The sequence below is a fragment of the Lepisosteus platostomus genome, chromosome 26, assembly GCF_059453375.1.
Source record: "Lepisosteus platostomus isolate fLepPlt1 chromosome 26, fLepPlt1.hap1, whole genome shotgun sequence".
In the NCBI taxonomy this organism is placed as follows: domain Eukaryota; kingdom Metazoa; phylum Chordata; class Actinopteri; order Semionotiformes; family Lepisosteidae; genus Lepisosteus; species Lepisosteus platostomus.
Window position 1 is genome coordinate 13,292,239 of NC_142636.1, and position 22,466 is coordinate 13,314,704.

At 47.1% G+C, this 22,466-nt stretch overlaps 1 protein-coding gene across 7 annotated transcripts in view; it reads left to right on the forward strand.

The window, feature by feature from the left end:
* The window catches only part of gramd1a (GRAM domain containing 1A), a 48,949-nt gene that overhangs the window by 21,051 nt on the left and 5,432 nt on the right, over positions 1–22,466 (forward strand). For 5 of the 7 annotated variants that reach the window (XM_088621375.1, XM_088621376.1, XM_088621374.1 and 2 more), the window contains 15 exons: positions 8,950–9,154; positions 10,547–10,567; positions 10,953–11,037; positions 12,112–12,215; positions 12,401–12,496; positions 13,787–13,867; positions 14,124–14,239; positions 14,984–15,164; positions 16,106–16,289; positions 17,149–17,292; positions 18,354–18,472; positions 19,049–19,191; positions 19,297–19,400; positions 20,114–20,296; positions 21,144–21,219. In XM_088621375.1, coding sequence (XP_088477501.1) covers positions 8,950–9,154; positions 10,547–10,567; positions 10,953–11,037; positions 12,112–12,215; positions 12,401–12,496; positions 13,787–13,867; positions 14,124–14,239; positions 14,984–15,164; positions 16,106–16,289; positions 17,149–17,292; positions 18,354–18,472; positions 19,049–19,191; positions 19,297–19,400; positions 20,114–20,296; positions 21,144–21,219 — 1,842 coding nt within the window. Of the gene's footprint in view, positions 1–8,949; positions 9,155–10,546; positions 10,568–10,952; positions 11,038–12,111; positions 12,216–12,400; positions 12,497–13,786; positions 13,868–14,123; positions 14,240–14,983; positions 15,165–16,105; positions 16,290–17,148; positions 17,293–18,353; positions 18,473–19,048; positions 19,192–19,296; positions 19,401–20,113; positions 20,297–21,143; positions 21,232–22,466 lie in introns of all 7 variants that reach the window. The other 2 variants (XM_088621380.1, XM_088621378.1) reach the window with 2 other exon arrangements.

Consider the following 22,466-nt stretch of genomic DNA (forward strand, 5'->3'; position numbering starts at 1 on the left):
ACTGAGCTCAGTACACTGTACTTGCCAGTCTGCAGTCACTTTGGCACTCCTGAACAGAACTGCTTAGAAAACTGCCCAGCAGGGCTGTGCTTAAGGGCTTCTGATTTAATATTGTGGTTGCGGTTAGCTTTCCCTTTTAAAATTTCCAGGGTGGCTGGGAAGAAGCCAGATTCTTAGACCGCTGCGGATAGTTCTTTTCTGTGCAAAGGAGGCTTTTGTTGAAATACTCTGTGCATGATAAAGGACGTTGGTGTTGCATAAGCAACTGTAATGCTGTCGGTTGTTTTGCAGCAGTGTGGTGTAAAGGTCAGTGTTCTGGAATCGGCACTGGAGGGTTGTGTGTTCCAGTCCCTGGTGAGACCCCTGAGCACTGTTCCAAAAAACATATTTTAGTGGGTGCAAATGTATCTCGCTGGGCGGCATCGTGGCAAATTGCTGCCTCGCATGGCTGGGGCCCTGGGTTAAAACCTGGACCTGTGGTGCTGTCTGTGTGGAGTTTGCATGTTCTCCCTGTGTTTGCATGGATCTTCTCTATTCCCCTGTTTCCACCCACGGACCGAAATGATACTGGTAGGTTAAATTTGCCCTGGTGTGGGAGTTTGTGTTTGTGCCCGTGTCTGCCCTGTGATGGACTGGCGTCCCATCCAGGGTGTACCCTGTCCTGTCGTCTTTTTAGGTGAATGACGGTTTGAACTCCAGAATTTAAAAAAAAAGCAGACCAGCCTGGTAGAAACACTGAAGCTGGGAGGGGGGACTCTCCGCTTCCTGTCTTTGGCAGCCTGGGCCTGTTTGCTTACCGTTGAGGCAGTTATCAACTGTCCGCAAGCCGCGTTCCCTGCCCGGCACAATTATGCGTTTCGAAATATTAGAGCGAAGCAACATTAAAATAAAGGGGGGGTTGATTTTTGCAATTTCTGGCGCTTCTCCACATGCAAAATGAATAGAAACAACAGGGCGCAAACAGTTTAATAAGGCATTTTAATTTAGTAAAATACTGTGGAAGCTCGAACGTGCGCAGGGACCTTATTAACGCCTAAAAAAAGGCTTTATTTTCTACATTGACAGCACTGAAGCAGGCTCATTCAGGCATGGACTTCCGGAACAATCAAACACCGACGAAGATTAATGGCTTTTCCTTTGGGTCTCACTAAGGTTTGGGGACTCGTGTTGAAACGTGCGCAGATAACGAAAAAGCCGAAAACGAACACAGGATCCGCTTGGTGGCCGGCTGGTACTCGATCTGTTGAGAAGAGGGCAAAAGACACGGTGAAAGTAAAAAAAAAAAAAGATTTGGTCCCGGGCCAGCAGGCGCCATTGGAGAGGAAGGCCTCCCCCCCCCCCCCCTCTCTGGCACTCGCTGCCGTCGCCACGGCAACCCGGATTGAGCCGCTGCGGCCTGGCAGCCGGCTGGCAAGCCTGGGCCTCGATCCTTAAGGAAAGCGACTGAAGGTGAGGGCAGGGAGGGAGTGGACGAGAAATCGAAGCCCAGGAGACGAGCAGAAAGGGAGGCTGGCAGGGGCGAGAAGGACTCAGCTGGGTTACAAATGGCTGATCTTTAACTGACAAGCCCCCCAGACGTGCCCTTATTTCTGCCTGACTCACTGGGGGTCACATGAAAGGAAGGAAGGGAGGTGAAGTTTTACCTGAACATCAGCCTACGGTATCTTAAGGGCTTGTCAAGTGCACAGCTTTCTGTTCAGCCTCTCGCCCAGTCACCCCTTGCGTGACAGCAGTCAAAGGAACATGAAGGAGACAGTTCACTAGGGCACTATTTGTAGATAATTTAAAACCCAAATAAGAGGAAAAAGGTAAAAAGAGGAAACGGGCTGAGGGAACTAGCTTTTGAACACGACTTCATTGAGTATCCTCTTCCCTCCTGACTATAAAGATGTTCAGTTTCTAAACCGGTTTTCTCTTTCTCTTGGTAGAACAGTACAGAACCACCGAATGATAAAAGCAGAACAGGGCACATTTCTCGCCAGATTTCGCAGCGGAAAAGCTGTTGGATGAGCTTCAGTTACTGTCTCTGCGAGGGGTTGAATGAGGCTCATCAGTCACGGCAAAGATGAAATATAGGACATGACTTGTTTTTAATGGCCTGCACTTTGTCAAGGGCTGTCCTTGAACGCCTCTATATATACACACACACAAGTTTGTTTGGTTGAAAAGGGTGGCAGGCGTTAATAAAGTGACCACAATGCAGAACCCCCAGATATCTATCCATTTTCTAATCTACTTATCCAGTACAGGTCTGCAGAGGGGGAGCTGGGTCTGTCCTGGGAAGCAACAGGCTCAAGGTGGGGTACACCTTGCTCGGGACCCCAGGCCATCACAGGGCGGGCACAGACAAACGCAGACCCCTGCACATTCACATCAGAAGCTAATTAGCCTAATGACCCCCCAGAAGCTAATTAACCTAGTGGTATGTCTTTTGGACTGTGGGAGAACACCACAGCAGAGCCACAGGAAACCCACAGAAACCTGGGGAGAACATGCAAACTCCACACAAACAGCACCGCAGGAATTGAACCCGGGGCCCGAGTTCTGTGAGGCAGCGAAATTAACCACAGCGCCACTGTGCCACCTGCCCCCAGATTTCCATTTAATGTGATTGTCTTCCCTTTACCAGATCCATTGTAGTAAGTGACACTAGTAAGGCTGGGAAAGAGAAAGGCGAGAGAGAGGACAAGCACTAACGAGCCTTTAGAACTGGGATATGGTCACTTTTCCCTCCCAGAAAGCACTGCGTGAAAGCGGATGGGGAAAAAAAACTCTCGTAGAGCACTATTGGAAGCTTTTGGCCTGAGACATCTGGGAGGGAGAGTTGGTAAACATTAGCATACCGCTGTCCAATCCCAATTTTCCCACGGTTCACTTGAGAGGGAGCGTGCGAGTAAGGAAGATTTATATCGTGTCTGGGGTAGTCTGGCGTGGGGGTGGAATTTGAGAGCTCGCCCCCAAGTGAAGAGCAGCAAATATAGGATTACTGTTGCATTTCCGGCTCTTAATTTAGCTGGGTTCTTGCCCTGCCAATGTGGCCCTGAGGGTCATTCCCTGGATATATCTGTTAAACTGCTGTCAGAGTGGCTGATTTCCTTATTTCAAATGGGTTTCTTTTATCTTACGGGATATCTTGTTCTGTGCGCCTTATCCTATCCTGAATTGAGGGGTGGGGCATTGTAATACTTCCAGGAGGAGAACACCTACACAAGCAAACACTTCCCCAATTTAAGCCTAAACGTACAACCAGAGTTTTTGAAATTACGAATTACTCATTTGCTTTGCTGGTCAACATGGCTTGCCTTTTGCCAAAGTAGATCTGATCATGAGGAAAATGGATTATATTTAAGAATGGCAATGGGGGGGAAGTCTTTGCACAAAGTGTTGTGGGAGTCTGGAACAAACAAGCTCGTAATTGCTGATACCTTGTGATTCTTCATGTAATGAGTAAATCCTTTAGATGTTAGATTGTCTTATTCTCATTCTGTGATGAGCTGGCTCTTGTGTGAACCAGGAAGTACCCTCCAGTGTCTGGGCCTGGTCTTTGTTGGATCGGTCTTTCTCTGTGAAATAAAATAAACCAAATGAGTAGGGATGTTAACCCTGATGTTGTGGCCCCCTCTAGCCCTTACCAACCATAGTCTCCTAATAATCCCCCTCTCTGAACTGGCTTCATCACCCTGTTCTCCTCCCCACTGAGAGCTGGAGTGTGGGGAGCGGACTGGTGCACTTTGGCTGCCATCACATCAGCCAGGTGGGGCTGCACATTGCTGGTGGTGGAAGGGAGTCCCCATTACAGAAAAGCGCTATATAAATGTAAAGAACTATATTATGATTATGAGTTTAGTATTCTTAAGAATTATTTACTAATTGGACTAATTGGATCAAGACAAAATTGTTGACATTCCCAAAACTGGCCAGGTTTGAGACCTGTTTGGTGTGCAGAAGCAATACCTTCCTGTCAAGAAATAGTGTGTGAGAAAGGGAGGCTATAAATGAGAAGAGCATTCCCTTTCATTTTGCCCATGTAGCTCCTTGTCAGTTGACCCACAAATCTCTTCCAGTCCTTTCATGCTGAGATCTAGAGGATGAGCTTCAGCAGTAGAGCTGGATGCTTTGTTTTCTACTCCCACCACTCTCTGTGCAAAGAAAGGCCCTCCATTTTAATTTCTAAAAGCACTCACTCTTAATTCCCTCTTCTGTTCTGGGGTGCTGAGCTCAGTCCTGATCCTGAAGTAGTCTGTGGAGTCGGCTTCATAGGGAAGGACTCTGAACATCAGCCCTTAGAAGAGAATCTGTACTATAACATTGACTGATATTTTGGTTGTTATTAAGGACAACTCTGTGATTTTTCACTTCTGCTGTCAGACATTTAAATAATGTAGTCGGGCTGGGAATGCGAGGCCCTGGCAGACATTATATAAGTTCTTTAAACTCTCAGGATCTGGTAGTGCACTCTGCAATGTTTAATCAGAGTCCTGATTTAATTAGCACCCCTGCTCAGAGGAGCAGAGGTAATCAGTCACGTCACATGGGCGTACAAGGGCATCCCAGTCCAGGATTTGTGCTGGGTTCCCAGTGGCCTTGTAACTCTCTATTGGCTCCAGTGGCTGGGATCTCCAGTGCCGCTTGCTAAGAGATGGAACATGGGCTGAGACTGTTTGTTCTCTGCATCCCTTTTCATCTATAAATAATCAGTCTTGTTTATAACTAGTTGAGCCTGAATGTCTGGCAGTACAGTTTCTGTAAGGCAGAGTTTATTGTTGGTTATCTAAAAAAGTATATATATTTTTTATGTGGCCCATTGCCTCAATTTCAGTGGATCACTGTTACAGTACTGGTAGAAAGTGTCTGGAGTTTTTCGTGGGACAGGTTTGTTGGCCCTGGGGTTTTGTAGATGACCTATGGATTGGGCTTCTCCAGGAACAGGGCACAAGATTCCTCTGATTTGGGGCTTTTTTTGCCTGGTCACTTGAAATTGTGGAAGAATTTGCGAGAGTAGGTCCGATGCTGGCATGTTTTCAGTCATACAGGGGCATGCTGTTTGTGTTGGAGCTTGCCTTCCACACTCTCGACAGCAGATCTGTGCTGGCTGGGCTGTGTTGTTAAAGCAGCCGAGATGAGGAACGAGCTGTACTGCCGTCCTTGTGCCGGAGAGACTTGACCTACGTGGTGTTTTGACAGCACTGGGGAGGACTGGGAGTTCAGCCAGTGTGTGCTGTCCGTGGGGGTGGAAGTGGGGGGATCTGCTGGCTCAACAGTAGCCGCGTTGTGACTGAGCACCTGTTCACCCCCAGCCTTCATAAGCTTGAAGGGCCTTGTCTGTGGCATTTACAGAATATTTTAGAAAACACTTTTTCCCTTAAATTGTAATAGAATTTTCACACCACCATTGCCCAAAATATTAGGAAAGCCACCCCCATCTGGAAAATCTTACAGCTCAAATCCTTCTCCTTCGTATATGAGACTATGGAATTGAACTGCTCATTCTCTCCATAAAAAGCCTCCTGGTGCTGCTACTGATTCTCGTCTGCTGCCATGAATAACAACTGTACCTCCGTAGTACAGGTTTGTTGCAGTCTGGAATTAGGTTCTCAGCCAGTACACTGGGCTTGTCAAGAGATGACTGGTAGTTCATTAACCCAGGGATCTCATCCAAATGGGCTAAATTTCCTTCTCTCATTTGTAAGCGTGCTTTGAATGCTTCTGGTACTCTCCATCTAAACACTGCTACAGGTCGTGCTGTTGCTGCTGTATCAAGGGCATGAATTGAAAGCACATATAGAAGGGCAAGCATCAATTCAGTGTATGTATAAATAACCTGGGTTCAGAATGTCTTAACTGGGTTGATGACAACCACCATGTTCCCCTGCCAACGTGCTGCTCCGGGACCTTAAATTTCCTCTGGCTCCTCCCACTCCTGCAGTTATTCTTAGCTGGACTTGTCGCGGTTCAGAGCTTCGTCCCAAGGGGATGCGCTGATCATTGCTGGTTATGTAATGGTATGGACATCGGGACAGCCGGACATCATGTAGTGCACAGTGTGCAGTGCCAAGTAGTCATCTCATTAACTGATCAGATCCTACCTACATGATAAGGGGACAGGAAAACGCAGTGCGAGCAAGCCCAGGTCTTCCAGACACTTGGTGAATCCAATTTGTCTACAGTTGATGGACCAAAGCCTCTCTGAATGCTAATCCTTCCTCCCAAAGGCCAACTCTGGCCCCTTGAAATCATTTTCTTATTAATTGATTATGTAGTGTTTTTCTTGTCTGCAGATTCTACAGCGCTAAGCGCCCTACAATGACCAAATGCTAGTCAGGTTCTCGGCTTTAACGACTCATTCAAAGAACAGATGGAGCGCCTGAGGATCTTGTGAGCAAGACAAGTGATGTCATACTGAGAGTAAACTTCGTAGAGACCCCTCCAGAGTGATGTTTTAACATTTTACTTTCTTGCTTTTTTTACCCCAGCTTGTGTAACAGACTGAGAGTACGGGATGTAGAGAGGTCTATGTGACAACAGTTTCCTCTGTCGTGAAGAATATACAGGGATTGCTTCTTTGGCAGTGATGCCACTTGCTTTTGACTTTCACAGCTGACCGGTCACTGTTTTGAGCCTCATGGGAGTTTTGTTTGTTTGGCTGAGGCTTTTCACAGCAACTTACATGTGCGCTCCTCTGTGCCGCTGGGTGTTTTACTGAAGCCCTCTTGAGCCACAGTACCTCGTTCCAGGGTAAAATCGCTGTGCCCCTCCTGGGATTTGAACCCGCAACCTTCCAATTACACTGTTGTTGGTCTCCACAAAGGCGTGTACAGGTGAATGAGTGGTGGTTTACGGTAAAGAGATCACAACGGAGACCAGGACTGGCAGTCTGGCACACAGATGCTTAGTCCGTTCCTGTCTCTCTTTATTCTTCTGCTTATAAATGTTTAAACGTGTTCAGCCCTGTTGCTGTGCAGCGAGACAAGGAACACTCAGCTCCCCCCTGGGGGAATACTCATGAGCCCTGCAGCCTCGGTGACTGAACACCTGCCACTGTGTGTGTGTGTGCGCGCGTGCACGCGTGTGCGTGTCTGTCTGAACAGGGGCCTAGTGAGCCTTCAGACAGCTGCTCAGGAGGCGTCAGACACCCACACCAGCTCGCGCTTCGCGAAACCTCACAAGCGCCGACTTCGCCCCCTCGCGCACAGACAAAAACCACACACACTTGGCGAGACGCAGAAGAACGCGTTGCTCAGTTGGCCGCTCAGCAGGTAATTGATCCAGTAGTCTGATGCTGACATTTCTGGAAGGTTCCATCTGTCCCTCCAATTTTCGCTGACAACTGCACCTGTTCTTCATTACCCTGAGGCCACGCCGGAAATGGTCTCTTCAGGTCATCATTTTTTGCTTTTTTTCCTCCTCCCCAAGACAGACACACACACACACACACACAGACACACACGTTCAAAAAATAGCAGAAAAACAAGAGCCGGGAATATCTGCCTGTAGTCTTGCTCAATCAGGAGGATATGGAGGTTGATTAACTCGGAGACAGGGAATTTCTGTAATATCCTTATAGGAGCCATCCCACAGGATTACAGCTGTGATTACTGTCTCAGTATTACTTAACATGCTCCCCCATGCAGCGATCCACATATTCTGGAGTCCTAAACGGTTCTTAAAAGTGGAGTCCCTGGTACATCCCTTTGAGGTGCAAAACTGACAGCTGTTCTGTACACGTATCCTGTCTTTGAATGCTAAACAAGACGGGATGAGCAATAACCTCTTTTTCGGCGGGTATTAATTATAGATTAAAAATCTAGTAGCTGTGTCTGTGCTTGTGGGTGTGCGTGCACATGCGTGGGAATGTGTGTGCAGTGGCTTGCTCAGCGTGGCACAGCGAAAAGGGGGACTTGAACCAGGAACCTCCTAATGAGAAGGGCTTTGGCTTAATCACTGGGCCTCCATCGCCTTCCCTTAGTGGCATTTCACTCCCTGGCAAGATTGCCTAAGCGTAGTGACATCTGACACACAGCCATTTCATCACTGAAACAGGCGTTCTTATCAAGCGATTTCCTAATCCTTCTCCTGTGTCTGTGTGGTGCGTGCACAGCATTTTTTTAACCTTCCTTGCTTCATTAGCTCCCCCCCCATGATAAGCCCTCTGAAGAAATCGCTGCCTGGATTCCATTACCCTGCCAGCCATTTTAAAATGAGCGCCCTTCGCCAGAGTGTAATTTGTCTATACGAGGACCTGCCCTGATGCACCAGGCCCAGATTTTGCAATACTGTTTTGTGTTGTCACGCACACTGAGGGGCTGTGTGGAGGCTGTTCTTGTGCAAACTGCTAGGTTGCTGCCTTGTCTCCCAGGAGCTGGTCTCCTGGGTTTCCAGTCTAATCCCTCTGTAGCTGAAACCCATGTCTGACTAGGTTGTGGTAGCCGTCTCTTGCGCAGGCATTGGCTTGAGGCTGGTCCTGCCCTGCTGGGGCTGAAGGGGGTGGCCGGGATCTCCCTGGGTTCTGTCTCAGTCGGCGTGCGAAAGGAGTGTTGTGATCGGACCTGCTGTGGGTGCTCGGTGCCCTGCTCTGTCAGGCCTTGCTTCCCACACGCTCGCCCTTCCCATCTGCTCTCCTTGCCTGTCCTTCTGTAGCTCCGGCTGCTGATATGTCTCAATTCTCTCTCTCTCTCTCAAGTGTGCTCAGCTCAGAGTCCATCACTCCGGCCATTCTCTCTCTCTTTCTCCCTCCCCTTTCCCCCATCTAAATGGAATGCCATTCTGATGTGTATTGGCACGGCGGTTTCACCTTCCTCTCCCCCTGTCTGTTCTACTAATTTCTAGACGTGACGAGTCTCTCCGTCCCCCCTCTCTGGCCTTTCTCCCTCCAAGTTTCTTCTGCTTTCAATGTGCTATTTATAGCATGACGAGTCTCTCTCTCTCCCCCCCGGCTCCGTGTCTCCGCAGTACGGCCAGTAACTCCCCTCGCAGCACTCCCAGCAACTCGCCGGCGGTGCGCAGGCGGCTCCTGGTGGCCAGCCTGTCCGCCCGTTCCTGCGACAGCGAGGGGGCGCCCACCCCGGACCGCATCTCCGACGCCAACCTGGCCCCCGGACCCCAGCCGGCCCCCAGCTACCCCCTGGCCGCCCGCAACTTCGCCCGCAATGCCAAGGCGAGTATGGCTGACAGGCCGCCGATGAGCAGCCCCACTGGCTGAATCCATCTTTACGGTCCTGTCGGAGAAACGGCCGAAAATCCACAGAGGCCTCCTGACTTCTTAAAGGGGCCCTGCCACACTGTTTTTATATGTAGGCGTCAGAAAGAATCAGCGTTGATGATTAACCCACAGTGAATTTCAAACCACAATAAAAAGTAAAATGCACACAGTAACATGTCAAATCTGCCATTTACATTACAAAAGAGACCATTACCAGGCCTACACAGCGCCGATTCAGAACGAGGCAATGAAACGGCCTCATTGAAGGGCCCTATTACATTGTAAACAAGCAGGCTTGTGAATACATGTTTTTTAATCCAATAGAAATATTGCTGCCGATTCCTAGACGGTCTTGCCAGCACATATTACTTACTTGTTAACTCTGCCTGCGGATCGTGTTGGAACAGTTCTGCGGTGAAATGTCTTCTGCACAAACTGTACTTATTCACTGTACATCGCGTGACATTAGTCACTGTGAAGGTTAGCGAGCAGTTAGGGCCATTCCACGCCGCACTTCGGGAGAACTCAGATTGCGAGTTTGCAACACCATGGCGACTGGCTGCGCTTTCACAAACTTTGAGATTTTGTGCTTAATTTGAAATTTGTAAAAAAAAATGCGATCCCTTAAATTAATGTATTTGGTTACTGGGGTTGAACACACTCCTGAGTGTTTGGGACTGCAGTTTCTCCTTATGTGTCTGAAAATCCCTTTGGTCTGGATTAATTAATCCTGCCATTAATTCCGGTGTACAGTAGCTTCCAATACCTTGGTTAAATCAGACTCCCTGTAGCTCAGCTGGATCAAGGCTAGCGATACCAGTCGAGCCTACCACTTTGTGAAATGTCTGTGGTTATTTTACAGTTCAGTCTTACTGCCTTTGAAATAATTGCAGTTGTTTCAGACTTAATTTAAGACTAAATTGGACATTATGTGGTTAAGGGTGGACATAATCTATTTCTCTTTTCAGAGCTTGTTTTGGAAAATGTGGGTGTTATCCTCTATAATGGAGTGTGATGCTTTAATATTTGTGTGTTAAGTGCTGGTGGCTATTCTGTTCTGAACTGCCACACTTCTTAAAATATAAGCTTTTTTCTACTTTGTTCTACAACAACCTCAGCCTTTTGTAACAGTAAGGCATAAAAAAGAACATGCAGAGTCAGGGGTTATTGCAATATACACTGCCTAACAGAGACAGCTTAGTTTTCAGTTTAGTTCAGGCATTGATTTTGGAATTAAAATATCTCATTAAAGTCAAATGCATCAACCTTCAATTTCTGTAATATTTAAGAATTTAAAAATGGTAATTTTATGCACAAATTAAACTTTTCTTTTTTTTCTCTCCTTAGAAAATGCAGAGCTGGTACAATGTAAGTAAGCCTTTCCTTTCCTTCATTCAGTTGTTACTAGAGAACATTCTGGAACGTACCATCACACAGCGTTGTCCTGTTGCTGCCTTCCTATAATGCACTCTGACACCTGAACCTGGAGAGGGGGACAAAAGAAAACCATTTTAAAGTTGACTTTTAAAGTAAAAATTGGTGGGAAAACCAATTTCTGATTTTGCTTTAGGTGCTAATTCACTTGGTATTATCGTACACCACTCAATGTTTGTAGTGTATCGTTAGATTGTCGCCCGTCATCCAAGCTCCACAGCTTCGTGCAAGTGCATGGTTTTCCAAAACCAGAAAGGTCCGGAAAGCCTGGAAGAATGATTCCCAGAAAGTGAGTGATAAATACTTTCCCTTCATCCAGGTCCTCAGCCCGACATACAAGCAGAGGAACGAGGACTTCAGGAAGATTTTTAAGAAGCTCCCTGACACTGAGCGTTTGATAGTGGGTAGGTGTTGGCTGGGACGCCGCTGCTTATGGACCAGGCCTCTTCTCTCGTAGACACAATAGTCCATTTTGCAGAGAAGGCGTGGTACGTTTTGGGTTTCAGAAACTCCACCCTCATGTTCAGCGATATCAGCTTAGGAGATAAGGCAAAGAGTCTTGATGAGATGTCTTTTCGAACATCGTCTTGAAAGATTCCATTTATTTACCCTGAGAGAGGAAACAACAGGATTTTTCGAAGTATTGAAAATCCACGAGACTGAACTACTTCAGGTTCGGCAGCGTAGCAAGAGTCAAGACCCCTTGGTGGACATCAAGAGGAAAATCATTCAAGTGGTTCATTCTGTACAATATATGGGAATATGGTACAAATCTGCCCTCTGTGTTGTTGAAGTCCACTATGTGGTATTCCTTGGAATAGAGTGAGATGTTATTCAGAAAGCTGCTTTTAATTTAATGACACTGGTAGGAGTGACAGGTCGGGACCTCCCTAATGTATTTTAAGAGAAGTAGTGGAATTGATGACTGGTGGTTGAAAGGCCATAGCAGAGCAAAACTCTGTGTGCTGGCGATTCTGGTGGGAATATAGTCCCTCTCCCTGCCACTCAAAGTCAGATCTTTAAGGTCCTTTTCTGATGCATCATCAAGATGGTTATGGATGGCTGGCTGAATGAAATGGGTTTAAGTGGGGTTCTAAAAACATTCCATACTCAAAACAGGGGTGTGGGCCTCCTGTGTTCAGGAGAACACGAGTCTGAGTCATGCTACAAGCTGCAAGCTGACAGTGCCCAGGATGCACTAAGTTGGTAGGGCAGGATTAGTCAATTGAGACTCTCTGTGATACAGCTCCCCCTGTGGCCTCAAGAGGGGCTTACAAGCAGGCAGGGCTGTTAGTGAGGGATGTGCCTCTTCTCAAATTGCCACTGAACTTCCCGTGCGGGGCTGTGTGGCCTGTGATGATCCACACGGGATGGCAATAGTGTTTTAAAAGAAACCAAATGCATTACGCTCCAAGAGAACGACACTGGAGGACATTGCTGAGTGCCTTTGTGATCTCTGGCTGCTGTCTGTACCCCAGATTACTCCTGCGCCCTTCAGAAGGACATCCTTCTCCAAGGACGCCTGTATCTCTCCGAGAACTGGATCTGTTTCTACAGCAATATCTTCCGCTGGGAGACCACAGTGAGTGCACCTCTCGCCCCAGTCCGCTTTTCAAGTAGATACACCTGCGCGCGCACACGGAAAGTTTCGTTTTTGATTATTCTAATGTCCTTATGTATTTGGGGTTTTTTTTTTATTGGCAAAGTTGGCTTTCTGTAGCATTTTGTGGCACTATGGTGACAGCTCCGTGGCTCTCTCTGTCTCAGATCACTATTCAGCTGAAGGATATCACGAGCCTGACGAAGGAGAAGACGGCCAAGCTCATTCCCAACGCCATTCAGATCAGCACGGAAGCTGACAAGGTAAGGCAGAGGGCCGGGAGAAGGCGTGTGGCTGTGTGGGGCAGCCGTGGTACAGGCTGGGCAGTGAACACACACCCAGAGCAGTAGGCGAAGTTGCAGCGACAGTTGCGCCCAAAATTCCTTTCACAGATAAGTCTGGTTTCAAAAAGTCGCTCACAATGTGCACGTAGCAAATGAAACAACTTCAACCTCTCGGCTGTCTCCCCTCCTATCTTTTAGGGTGCTTCAGCTCGTCGCCCAGCCTCTGTTTGAGACAGTCTTTCTCTCTTACGCCCTCAGCTGTCAGGTTCAGCAGCCTGGGCCTTCGGCTCAGGAGCTCTCCCGCAGAGCTCAGTATTCACCACCCCAGCTATGAGGCAGCCCTGATTTGGGTAGGCAGGAGGCCAGCTGTCCGGTATTGTGATCGGAATAACTGACAGCTGGGTTATCTTAGACCTGGTCACAAACGGACCACTCTTCTCAGGATTAAGAAAACAGGCTGCCCAGCTTCCTCCCTTGCAGGGATCAGGGACAGATGGACGTAGCCAGTCAAAGCTGTCCTGCCTGTATTTGAGAGATGGGAGGAAAATGTCCTTTTGCACAAATGGACACCCAGGACCTAGTAGATGGCGAGAGGCAGAGATAACCATCACAGAACCGTGCGTGCAACATTTTAGTACAGTGATCTCCATCTCTATCCTTGGAGAGCTCCGGTCTGTTACGTTTAATATTTCTAATGTCTAAAGAACCTGAAACAATTCAATTGTGAGCAATGTAAGCATGTTTTCTTTTTGCTGAGTGAGGGAACTTAAGGATAATTTGGAACAATAATCTGAATAGCCTTCGGCTCTTATCTGAAGAGTCCACTCAAGGATTAGAATTGTTCAGCCCTTCTTGAGATGCAGATACCTGAGAATAAATGTACGATGTCCGATTAGACATTACTGAAAGAGAGAGAGAGAGTAAAACAAACTCTCTCAAACCAAACTATGTGTCTGCGCTGCTATGAGCTGTCTCATACCCTTCTGGAGCCTGATTCTCATTTGTAGATCCCACTGCAAACACCCGATCGAACAGCTGAGTCTGCCTGAAAGAACTGAAGTGTAAGTTGACCTCTAGGTGGAGCTGGCTCTCTCGAGCCGCCCTGTTGTTAACGGCTTCAAACGTGAAGGTTTCGTTCCCGCAGCACAGTTTTATTCATCCCCAGATTCGAAGAGCCTGCCCTGCTTTTGTTCTGGGAGGTTGCAGAAGGCGAGTGTGTTTGGATCTGATGGTTGAGATCCTTCACCTGCATTGCTTGTGTTTCTCCAGCACTTTTTCACCTCGTTTGGAGCCCGGGACCGCAGCTACATGCTGATCTTCAGGTTGTGGCAGAACGCCCTCTTGGACAAGGTACGTCCACGTGCGTCCGGACAGCCCGCTGTGCGTGTTCGCTTCGACCCGTGTGTCATACAGGCACAAATGGGTGATATCTGTGTTCCAGTGGCGAATCGGGCCTCAACTGCTAGAACACTGGCAAAGAGTAGATGATTGCAGACAACCAGATTGATCACGTGTGGCTTTAGGGATGACACAACTGCAACCACCATCTAGCCAGCGATGTGTGCCTGTGAGTGGCTAAGTGTCTCTCCCCCACTCTCTCCCTCAGCCTCTGTCCCCGAAGGAGTTATGGCACATCGTGCACCAGTGTTATGGCACGGAGCTGGGCCTGACCAGCGAAGACGACGACTACGTGTCTCCCACCGAGCACATCAACGGGCTCATGTGAGTTCATCTTGCAGTCAGGTTTCCGATGTTGGCCGTCCCTCCTGCCTCGGGCCTGGGGGCCATACCTCAGCTGGGATTTCTGAAGGAAGCGGACACATTCGTTTCAGTGCTGCAGGGCCTGACGTAGAAGAGGTGCAGAAGCATTTTGGGGAAAAATCTAGACAGTCTTACCATGTTGGCTCTTCTTAGTTCTCGAATGAGCAGCCCCTTGGAATAACTTTAGAGTGAGCTGGCCTTTGCCAACAGCAGCTGCACTGGGAGAAGGGGGCAGGCACCTTAAAGAAATGCAGAACACAAATGCATGTGACAATAACAGTAGCCATAGTGTCCATCGGCTGACCACACAGTGCACTTCTGCAAAACTGAATTCACATTTCCTGTGGTCTCACTCAGGATGTGGACCAAATTTTTCATTTTCTCTGTTGCTCAGTTTCCAAGCTGGGAGAGGAAAATGTCATGTGGCCGAAAATGCTGTACAGACAGGGTGCACCAATTGTGTTCATGCTTTATTTGGATGTTAATGTGTAATGGCTTTATAACCCCTTTATAACTGCTACGCTGACATTATCATTGCATACAGTGCTTTTACTGGGATGTGTGAAAATGACGTAACATGTGCATTTGTGCTTGTTACAGTGTGATGCTATTATGCAGCCAAATTCAGATAAAGCATCAATACAGTTGACGTCTCCTGCAATCTTACCACCTAGCTTGGGGTCAGAGTTGGAATTTAAATTTCAGATGCCCTCTCTCTGCCCTGTCCAGTCCGGGGGAGGAGGTGGTGTCCGAGCTCTTGGAGCTGACCGGCAGCGACCCTCCGTCTCGGAACAGCGTGGACCTCAAGCTGGATCCCAGCCCCCTGGTGGACCGGCAGGGGTCCAGCCGCCTGCACACGTCGCTGGAGAGCAGCGACGGGCCTTCGGTGAGTGCGCAGCCCCCCCACGTCTTTCCGAAGACGCGCAAGAGCTGGAAAAATCTCCGGGTTGTCCCGTGCTGTTGTTCAGAAATTATTCCTGCGCTCCACAGCCTTCAGTTTTGTCTTTGATTTTCCATTTCTTTTGCATCTTCTACAGTGTACACTGTTACTCCCATTTCAGCATTGTCTGCAGTTCACTCGAATCTGTGGGGTTGATTGGGACGAGCTGTGGTCCTAATAAGCACAGTTCCCTGTTTTACTCCACTGATGACATCACCCCACTTTGCACATACCGTATAATTTGAGTACTGTCGTCTATACAATATCCTTTTCTCAATCCAAAGAAATACATTTTCAGTAAATTCTATGTAATAATATAGTTCAGAACTACCAGAAGTAAGAATTATCCTCTGTAATTACTTGGTTGGGTTCTGTAAGTCTTTATATGGATGGCTGCTATGTTAGCAAATTTTCTGTTACAGTTGGAAGAATATCACCAGGCATTAAGAGATGTTTATCTTATGGCGATGCATACTTTTGTTTTCTTGGGTTCCAAGTCAGTGAATGAGCCATTTCCCTTTCATGTTTCTGAAACACTTCACAGTGTTATTTATGGTCCTTTTGCTGCTATAATTCTGAAAGAAAAGTTCTGAAATATTAAAAAGTCTCTCTTCTGACATCTAGTTTACCTGAGCTTTTTTTTTTAATTGGATCTTATTTTCTTAATCTTTTTAGAAAATCCCTTGACTCTTTATTTGTATTAAACTATTTGGGCCACAGCTTTCTAGTATTTGATTTTTTCAACCTTGGAATAAATCTGTACTGCACTTGAAGAGAAATATCTTGAAGCATTCACTACTGATTCCATAGCTTTCTGCTGCTTTTTTAACTCTCTCATTTGCTTTCCTGAAATTTTGAGACTCGGTCCCTCTCTGTTTTGCTCTCAGTTCCTGGATGACTCGGAACCTCGCTCTGACAGCCAGCAGGACGTCTCGTCCAATCATACGCTGACACCCGTGTCCGAGAGGGTCAAGGGGGAGGGCCCTCTGAGTAACCTCTCCTCATTGGACATCGCCAATGACGACGACTTGCCCACCGACCTCAGCAACTCCTCTGACACGCAGGAAGAGAGTAGGTTAAATTGGGCAGTGTGTCCATCCATCTTAATGCCGTTTGTGTTTCTCTTTTGGCACCTCTCCTGTCTTCCTCACTTTCCATTTTTGTGGTCGGGTCTAAGTGTTGGTCAGTTGGTAGAGCTTGTAATTGTCTTGTGTTGAGGTTTGATGTAAAGACTAAGTGTTCCAGTTCAGATAGGGAGTATTATCTAGTATCATACTTTGCTACTGTACAAAGGCTGAGTTAAAAATGTTTATGCATCTTAATTTTTTGTGGTAATCAAATAATAATGTGGTAATAGATAATGATCTATAAATAATACATTTTAATGAATTGAGAAATGCTGTTATCCAATTACTTTAATGGTGTTTTGCCATTATTAATTTACCCTTTGGCCATATGTATCATTTTTTTCTTTTCTAACAAATACAAATGTGCAGCATTGAACTTGGCACTGTACAGTATATATTTGGCACAACTCCAAGCACCAGACAGAGGAGAAACAACCACTGCAATATCTGTCAATTTGGATTTACAAGTTTAGAAGGTTTCTTGATTTATTATAACATTCCCCGTTTATGAACTGGCTTCATCACTCTGTTCTCTTCCCCACTGATAGCTGGTGTGTGGGGGAGTGTACTGGCGAACTCCGGCTGCCATCACATCGCCCAGGTGGGGCTGCACACTGGTGGTGGTGGAGTTGTTCTTGTTAGGATTCTAACATTGCAATACAATAAAATGGAAAGAAGTCCAAGGGGATGAGTACTTTTGATTGCGGCTGTACAATGCTCCGGCCTCCGCCAGGGTACTGTACCAGGGCCCAGTGGGAGTGGGAGTGGGAGCGGACAATAATGGCCTGTGTGTGTGTGTTCAGGTGAGGTGGAGGCTTTCTGCGCCGACCTGAATGGGCGTCTTCACATCAACGCGGTGTACCGGATCGGGGTGGACCGACTGTACGAGCTGCTGTTCGCCGACTCGCACTTCCTGCAGGACCTCTTTGAGCAGCGCCGGTTCACGGGTGAGGACCCAGGGACGACCCCCTTTCACACTGGTTAAACTTGCACAGCAAACGCTATTTGCCAGAAATGTCACAGCCTATAAAAAGAAAGCTGTATGAATGGTACTCTTGTGGGAAGGGTAGAATTTAATGAGCCCATTTAAGTCTACCCATCATTCAATAGCTTTGCATGCAGTGTTCTGAATACTTGACAATTCAAAATCTTCACGTATAGGTATAACTGTTTCAAAAATATCTCACGTTTTACATGGTGTTTCTTTCACTGGGAAAATTTTGAATCCTCGGAGGGTATTTGGTGAATTTGGCATATTCAGAATATGACTAGGTTTGTGGATAATATCTTGTTAATCTTGTTTACATAGCATTGAAAAGCTTTCCAAAATATGTGTAGCAAGCTGGCAAACAAAGGGATTGTAGTGGCAGTGGACCGGCCACTAGAGGCCGCCAAAAAGCATGGAATTGTTGTAAATAGACACAATGGGTGTCATTTTATTACAATGCTGATTGGGCGTAATATTGCACTCTCACATGGGTGCAGTTAGTAGTTTTATTTCATATATATGTATATGTATAGAGATGTCTGAAATAAAACTACTTTTTTATTCATTTCCATACCCATCACCCATAATGTAATAATCTTTATATAGGGCTTGCACTGTTCTAGTTGTAGTCCTGGAAAATCTTACAATAACACTACTGGCACTGCCTTTGACTTGTCATTATGATCTGCATCTGGAACTAGCCTCATTTAAAAAAGTCCAATTAAAATTCCCATGAGGATTCCCAACTGTATTTGTCTGAGCTCATGTCCCACGAGCAGCTGTTGTGCTTGAAGTGAGGAGGGTTTGACTCTTGGTATTCAATGGAATTGAGAGAAATTACATTTAGAATTAACAGAATATCACTCTCTTTTCATCCTGGTGGAGGGGCTTAAAAATGCACTTTGGGAATCTGTGTTGAATCTGGCTGTTTTATGGTTGTCCAGTTTTAAAAAAATAACATTGATGTTTCTTAACAATCACTTTTCTCTCTCTGCCTCCCCTTCCCATCCTCTCGCTCAGATCTGACCATGAATGACTGGCACCAAGAGAACAGTGGGAACTCCACCAGAGTGTTGACCTACACCATTGCCATCAACAACCCACTGGGACCAAAGACCGCCCCTGTGGTGGAGACACAGGTCAGAGACCAGTCACACTGCAGGGGGTGTGGATGTAGACAGCATTTGCCCCAAGAGGGAACCACTCTGTTTCTTTACCATTAGGAGTCTTCCTGTGGATTGGACCCTACAGTCCAGGGATGGCCTGAAGGGAGGGAAGGAGTCTATTGGGTTTAACATCTCAAAGACATCTAAGAGATGACATGTGTGGACCCCTCTATCCCTGGATGGCTGGGAACTGGGGAATCATATATTTAGTTCAAAGCTCTCCAAACGTCTCTCTTAAAGATACCATGGCAGATTAAAGAATTGGAACGGAAGTTGACTGCTTGATTGCTGACTTGTGAAGCTTTCTGGAACCAGGGCTCTGCAGGAACATAAATGTCCATTCTGAAGTGCTGTAATGGAGCACATACTGCTTGTTTTTACTGGCATAATTGGGGGTTAAAGTACAGTATAAAAGTTGATCAGGAATACAGTAGAAGTTTCCATCTTGTATGTATAGTCCCTTGGTGTCCAGTGTGTGGAAGCTTTTTTTCTGGCTGTTGAACCCTAGTTATGCCCCATAGCAACTGTGTGTCCTCTCTCCTCCCCCAGACCCTGTACAAAAGCAGCCAGAAACATGAATGCTATGTGGTGGACTCTGAGGTCATCACACACGGCATCCCCTACCAAGACTACTTTTACACCGTGCACCGCTACTGCCTCACCAGCGTGGCGCGGAACAAGTGCCGGCTCAGGTGAGCGAGCGTGGCCGCGGCACAGCTCTGCCGACTGGGGTACAGGCCCGGCCGCTTCTCCGGAGCGTAGTAATACCAGCGGGGAACGTCTCCTCTTTGCCTCAGGGTTTCCTCGGACATCCGTTACCGGAAACAGCCCTGGAGCCTGGTGAAGGCCCTGATCGAGAAAAACACCTGGAGTGGCATCGAGGAGTACTACAGACACCTAGGTAACCCTGAAAGCAAGATCTGGAGGGGTTTAGATGATTGCACGGAGGTGACTGGCAGGATGTGTTTAATGATAATCCTTCCATTACCAGGAAGCCAATAATCCTGGTGAGGGTTGCACCAATCTGGAGCCTGTCTTGGCAGTATAGGGCATACAGTATAACTGCTGTGTCCCTCAAGGAGGTGCCAGCCTGTTCGAGGGTTGTTGTTCCTTTAAAGTAACAGGATTGACTGTTTGCTTCTGTGTGTTATTGGCCAGAGGTGAGGGATCTGACTGTGTCAAGCTTGCTGTAGTATCGTAGGCCAGGGGTAAGGGAGCTGACTGTATGATAATAATGGTGACTGCAGTTGTATTACAGAAGCCATCATCTGGAATGACTTATGTTGGAGTGACAGACATGACTGTTGCATTATTAACAGGACTGGCTACATCTGTCATTACAGCTGGGCTGCAGACTTGTTTTGAATGGTGTCTTTCATCATACGTGATGAGTAGCTGTGTGTTAGAGACTCTGAATAGGTGAGGCGATGGACTCGACACAGGTGTCTAGACAAAGAGCACCCAGTCACCTCACAGATGGGGATTTCGGCCTCCAGGAAATCCTCCACAGGTTGTGCTGCGGATGTTTCACCTGGGGGGATCGAGCCGGGTGAATGAAGGAGTGGCCGAGCGGCGGTCAAAGCGCGCGCTGACGTTGTGGGGTGTCTCTGTCAGAAATGGAGGTGTCGAAGCTGGAGGCCCTGCTGCAGACCGACGTGGTGGTCGGGGAGGCCCCCTGCAAGGGGCCCGCGCTGCGCCGGCGCAAGCGCGCCTCCGGCCGCCGGGGGGCGCTGCACGACGCGACGGGAGCGGCGGGTCCTCTCTCGGAGAAGGAGCGGCCGGCCAGAGGCGGCACAGGTAGGCGTGCGGGGGGGCACGGGGGGGGGGCGCACGGGAGGAGGAGTGGAACCAGTATTTGACCGCAAAATGTTTCCTCCAACCCCTGACTTTCCAGCAACCCCCTAGCTCTCACGTGAATGAAGGATTCTTCTTTTCCTAGGATTTGTATTGATTTACTCGGGATCTTCTCATTTAACAATTTTTAGTTAAAGCATATGACATCAGCATTTGATGTTAAAGTTGTCATTATGTGCACAAAATAAAGCTTTACTGACTTGCGTTTCTTCCATTCTCTGTATTGTGAAGCAGCTTTGGTGTAAACAAGTTGAAAGCCACTCAGTTTCTGTCACATGTCTCCTGTGTGGAGCTTTGATTATGACTTAAAGTATTGACTCGGCGTTGATTGGACTTGTTAGTCAGTGCGTTAACCTCTAGCTGGCGGAGCTAGTGCCTCGCTGTTGTGAAACTGTGTCCTCTACTGGTCAACAGGGGTATTGCAAGGCTTTTAGTTTTGGTTTCATCCGCTGAAAGCCCCAAAAACACCTGGTCTCTCAAGACTCGTGCAGCAGGTCTTCCTTGAATTTGCAATAGGGGATCTTTCAAACATGCAAGGTGAGTGCAGTGGAAAAGATCCCTCGTGATTATAGCAGAGATGCAGCGGCACAGATGTTAACTTTAAGGACTCGATTTAGTTGACAGAAACGAGTAAAATGCTTTATGAATCATTTCAGTTGTAGGTCTCATTTCAAAAAAGGGCACAGTGCGTTTCTTGCTTCACATCACTTTTAGAGATTTAGCAGATGAGTGACATTAAAAGATCACTCTGTTGTTTGATATGCTGATCCTGTCTCACTCTCTCTCTCAGGGGCTCAGTATTTTAAACTGGGAGAGCGATCGCAAGGAGGAAACCTCTCCACTATCCTTCTTATCGTCAGCTTCATGTGAGTGTGCCCGTCTGTACTGCTTTCTGCAGAGTATCTGCAAATATGAGGTTTGAAACTATCTTTAGACAGACAGTGGAAAACTTAACAGTTTCTCTTTGAGATCATGAAAGAAGGGTTATTAATTTTTTTAATGCATTCATCCTTTCTAAGCCGAAATATTAACTGATTGCATTCATTTCTGTGTTTGCAGTTCAGGGCTGCAATTTGTGAGCTACAGTAGCTACTGTAGACTGAATTGCATTCAGTGGGCAAATTCCATGCACGCATCTAATATATAAATCTCTCTTGCTGCGAGAACAGCCAGATCTCTGTGCTGTTGAAATAATTGGGAAGTGTAGTTCAGTACGAGTCATCATTATCTTTATCACAGCTTCAGTTGAAGGCAGTCCAAAATTTGGGGACTGGATTGCTCATATTTCGGAACCATTTTGGGGAGGGAGTTTAGAGAGTTTAGAATATTTTTGGCCAGTGACTTTACATGAGAGCAAGATAGTGGGTTGCCCTTTCTGTCTTGCTATCCCATTTGTTAGCAAGAGCAATTGGGTAATCAGTCACGCAAACAATCACCCTGTCCTTTCGGGACAAATGTGTGTAAATTTCTCCTATTACGACATGCCCCAGCCCCACTGATAATGTGTTTCTGTTTCGAGAGGCTGTTCTCAGCGTTTCATGTTTCTCTTTCCCTCTCTTCCTCTTTCTGCTCCTCACTAGGATCTGTGTCAGGTACTGTACACCCCACCTGCTCTCCCAACACTCACAAATTGCCATCTCGCGTCTGCTGCTGTTCAGTTGTCCACCAAGAGACATTTCTGCTCTGGTTGCTCTATCAAAGGAATGATCCTTTCAGTACAGGTTTAAAAGGTGAAAAATTGCCAATTCCCAGGAAAGCTGTGAAAGTGCAATTGGACTTCTTTACACAAAGGGTGGTGGAAGTAGGGAGCAATACCCTTGCTCAGTTGAAAGGGCTGGATGAGATCCAGGGATCAATGAGCTACTATCAAACAGGCTAGATGGGCCAAATGGCTTCCTCTCATTTAAAACCATTCTTTGGAATACATTTAAAGACATCTGTCTTATCTCTTTCTCTTTGTATTCATCTTTCTCTCCTCATCCCCCCCCTCTTTGTTTGGATATGGTGGTGGGTGGGTTCTTCAGTAAAGCAGGCGTCACACTACAGTACATGACTCGACACGACTTCGCGTCGGAGAGCATGGCAAATTTAACGACTGCAGCTGCTGAATCTC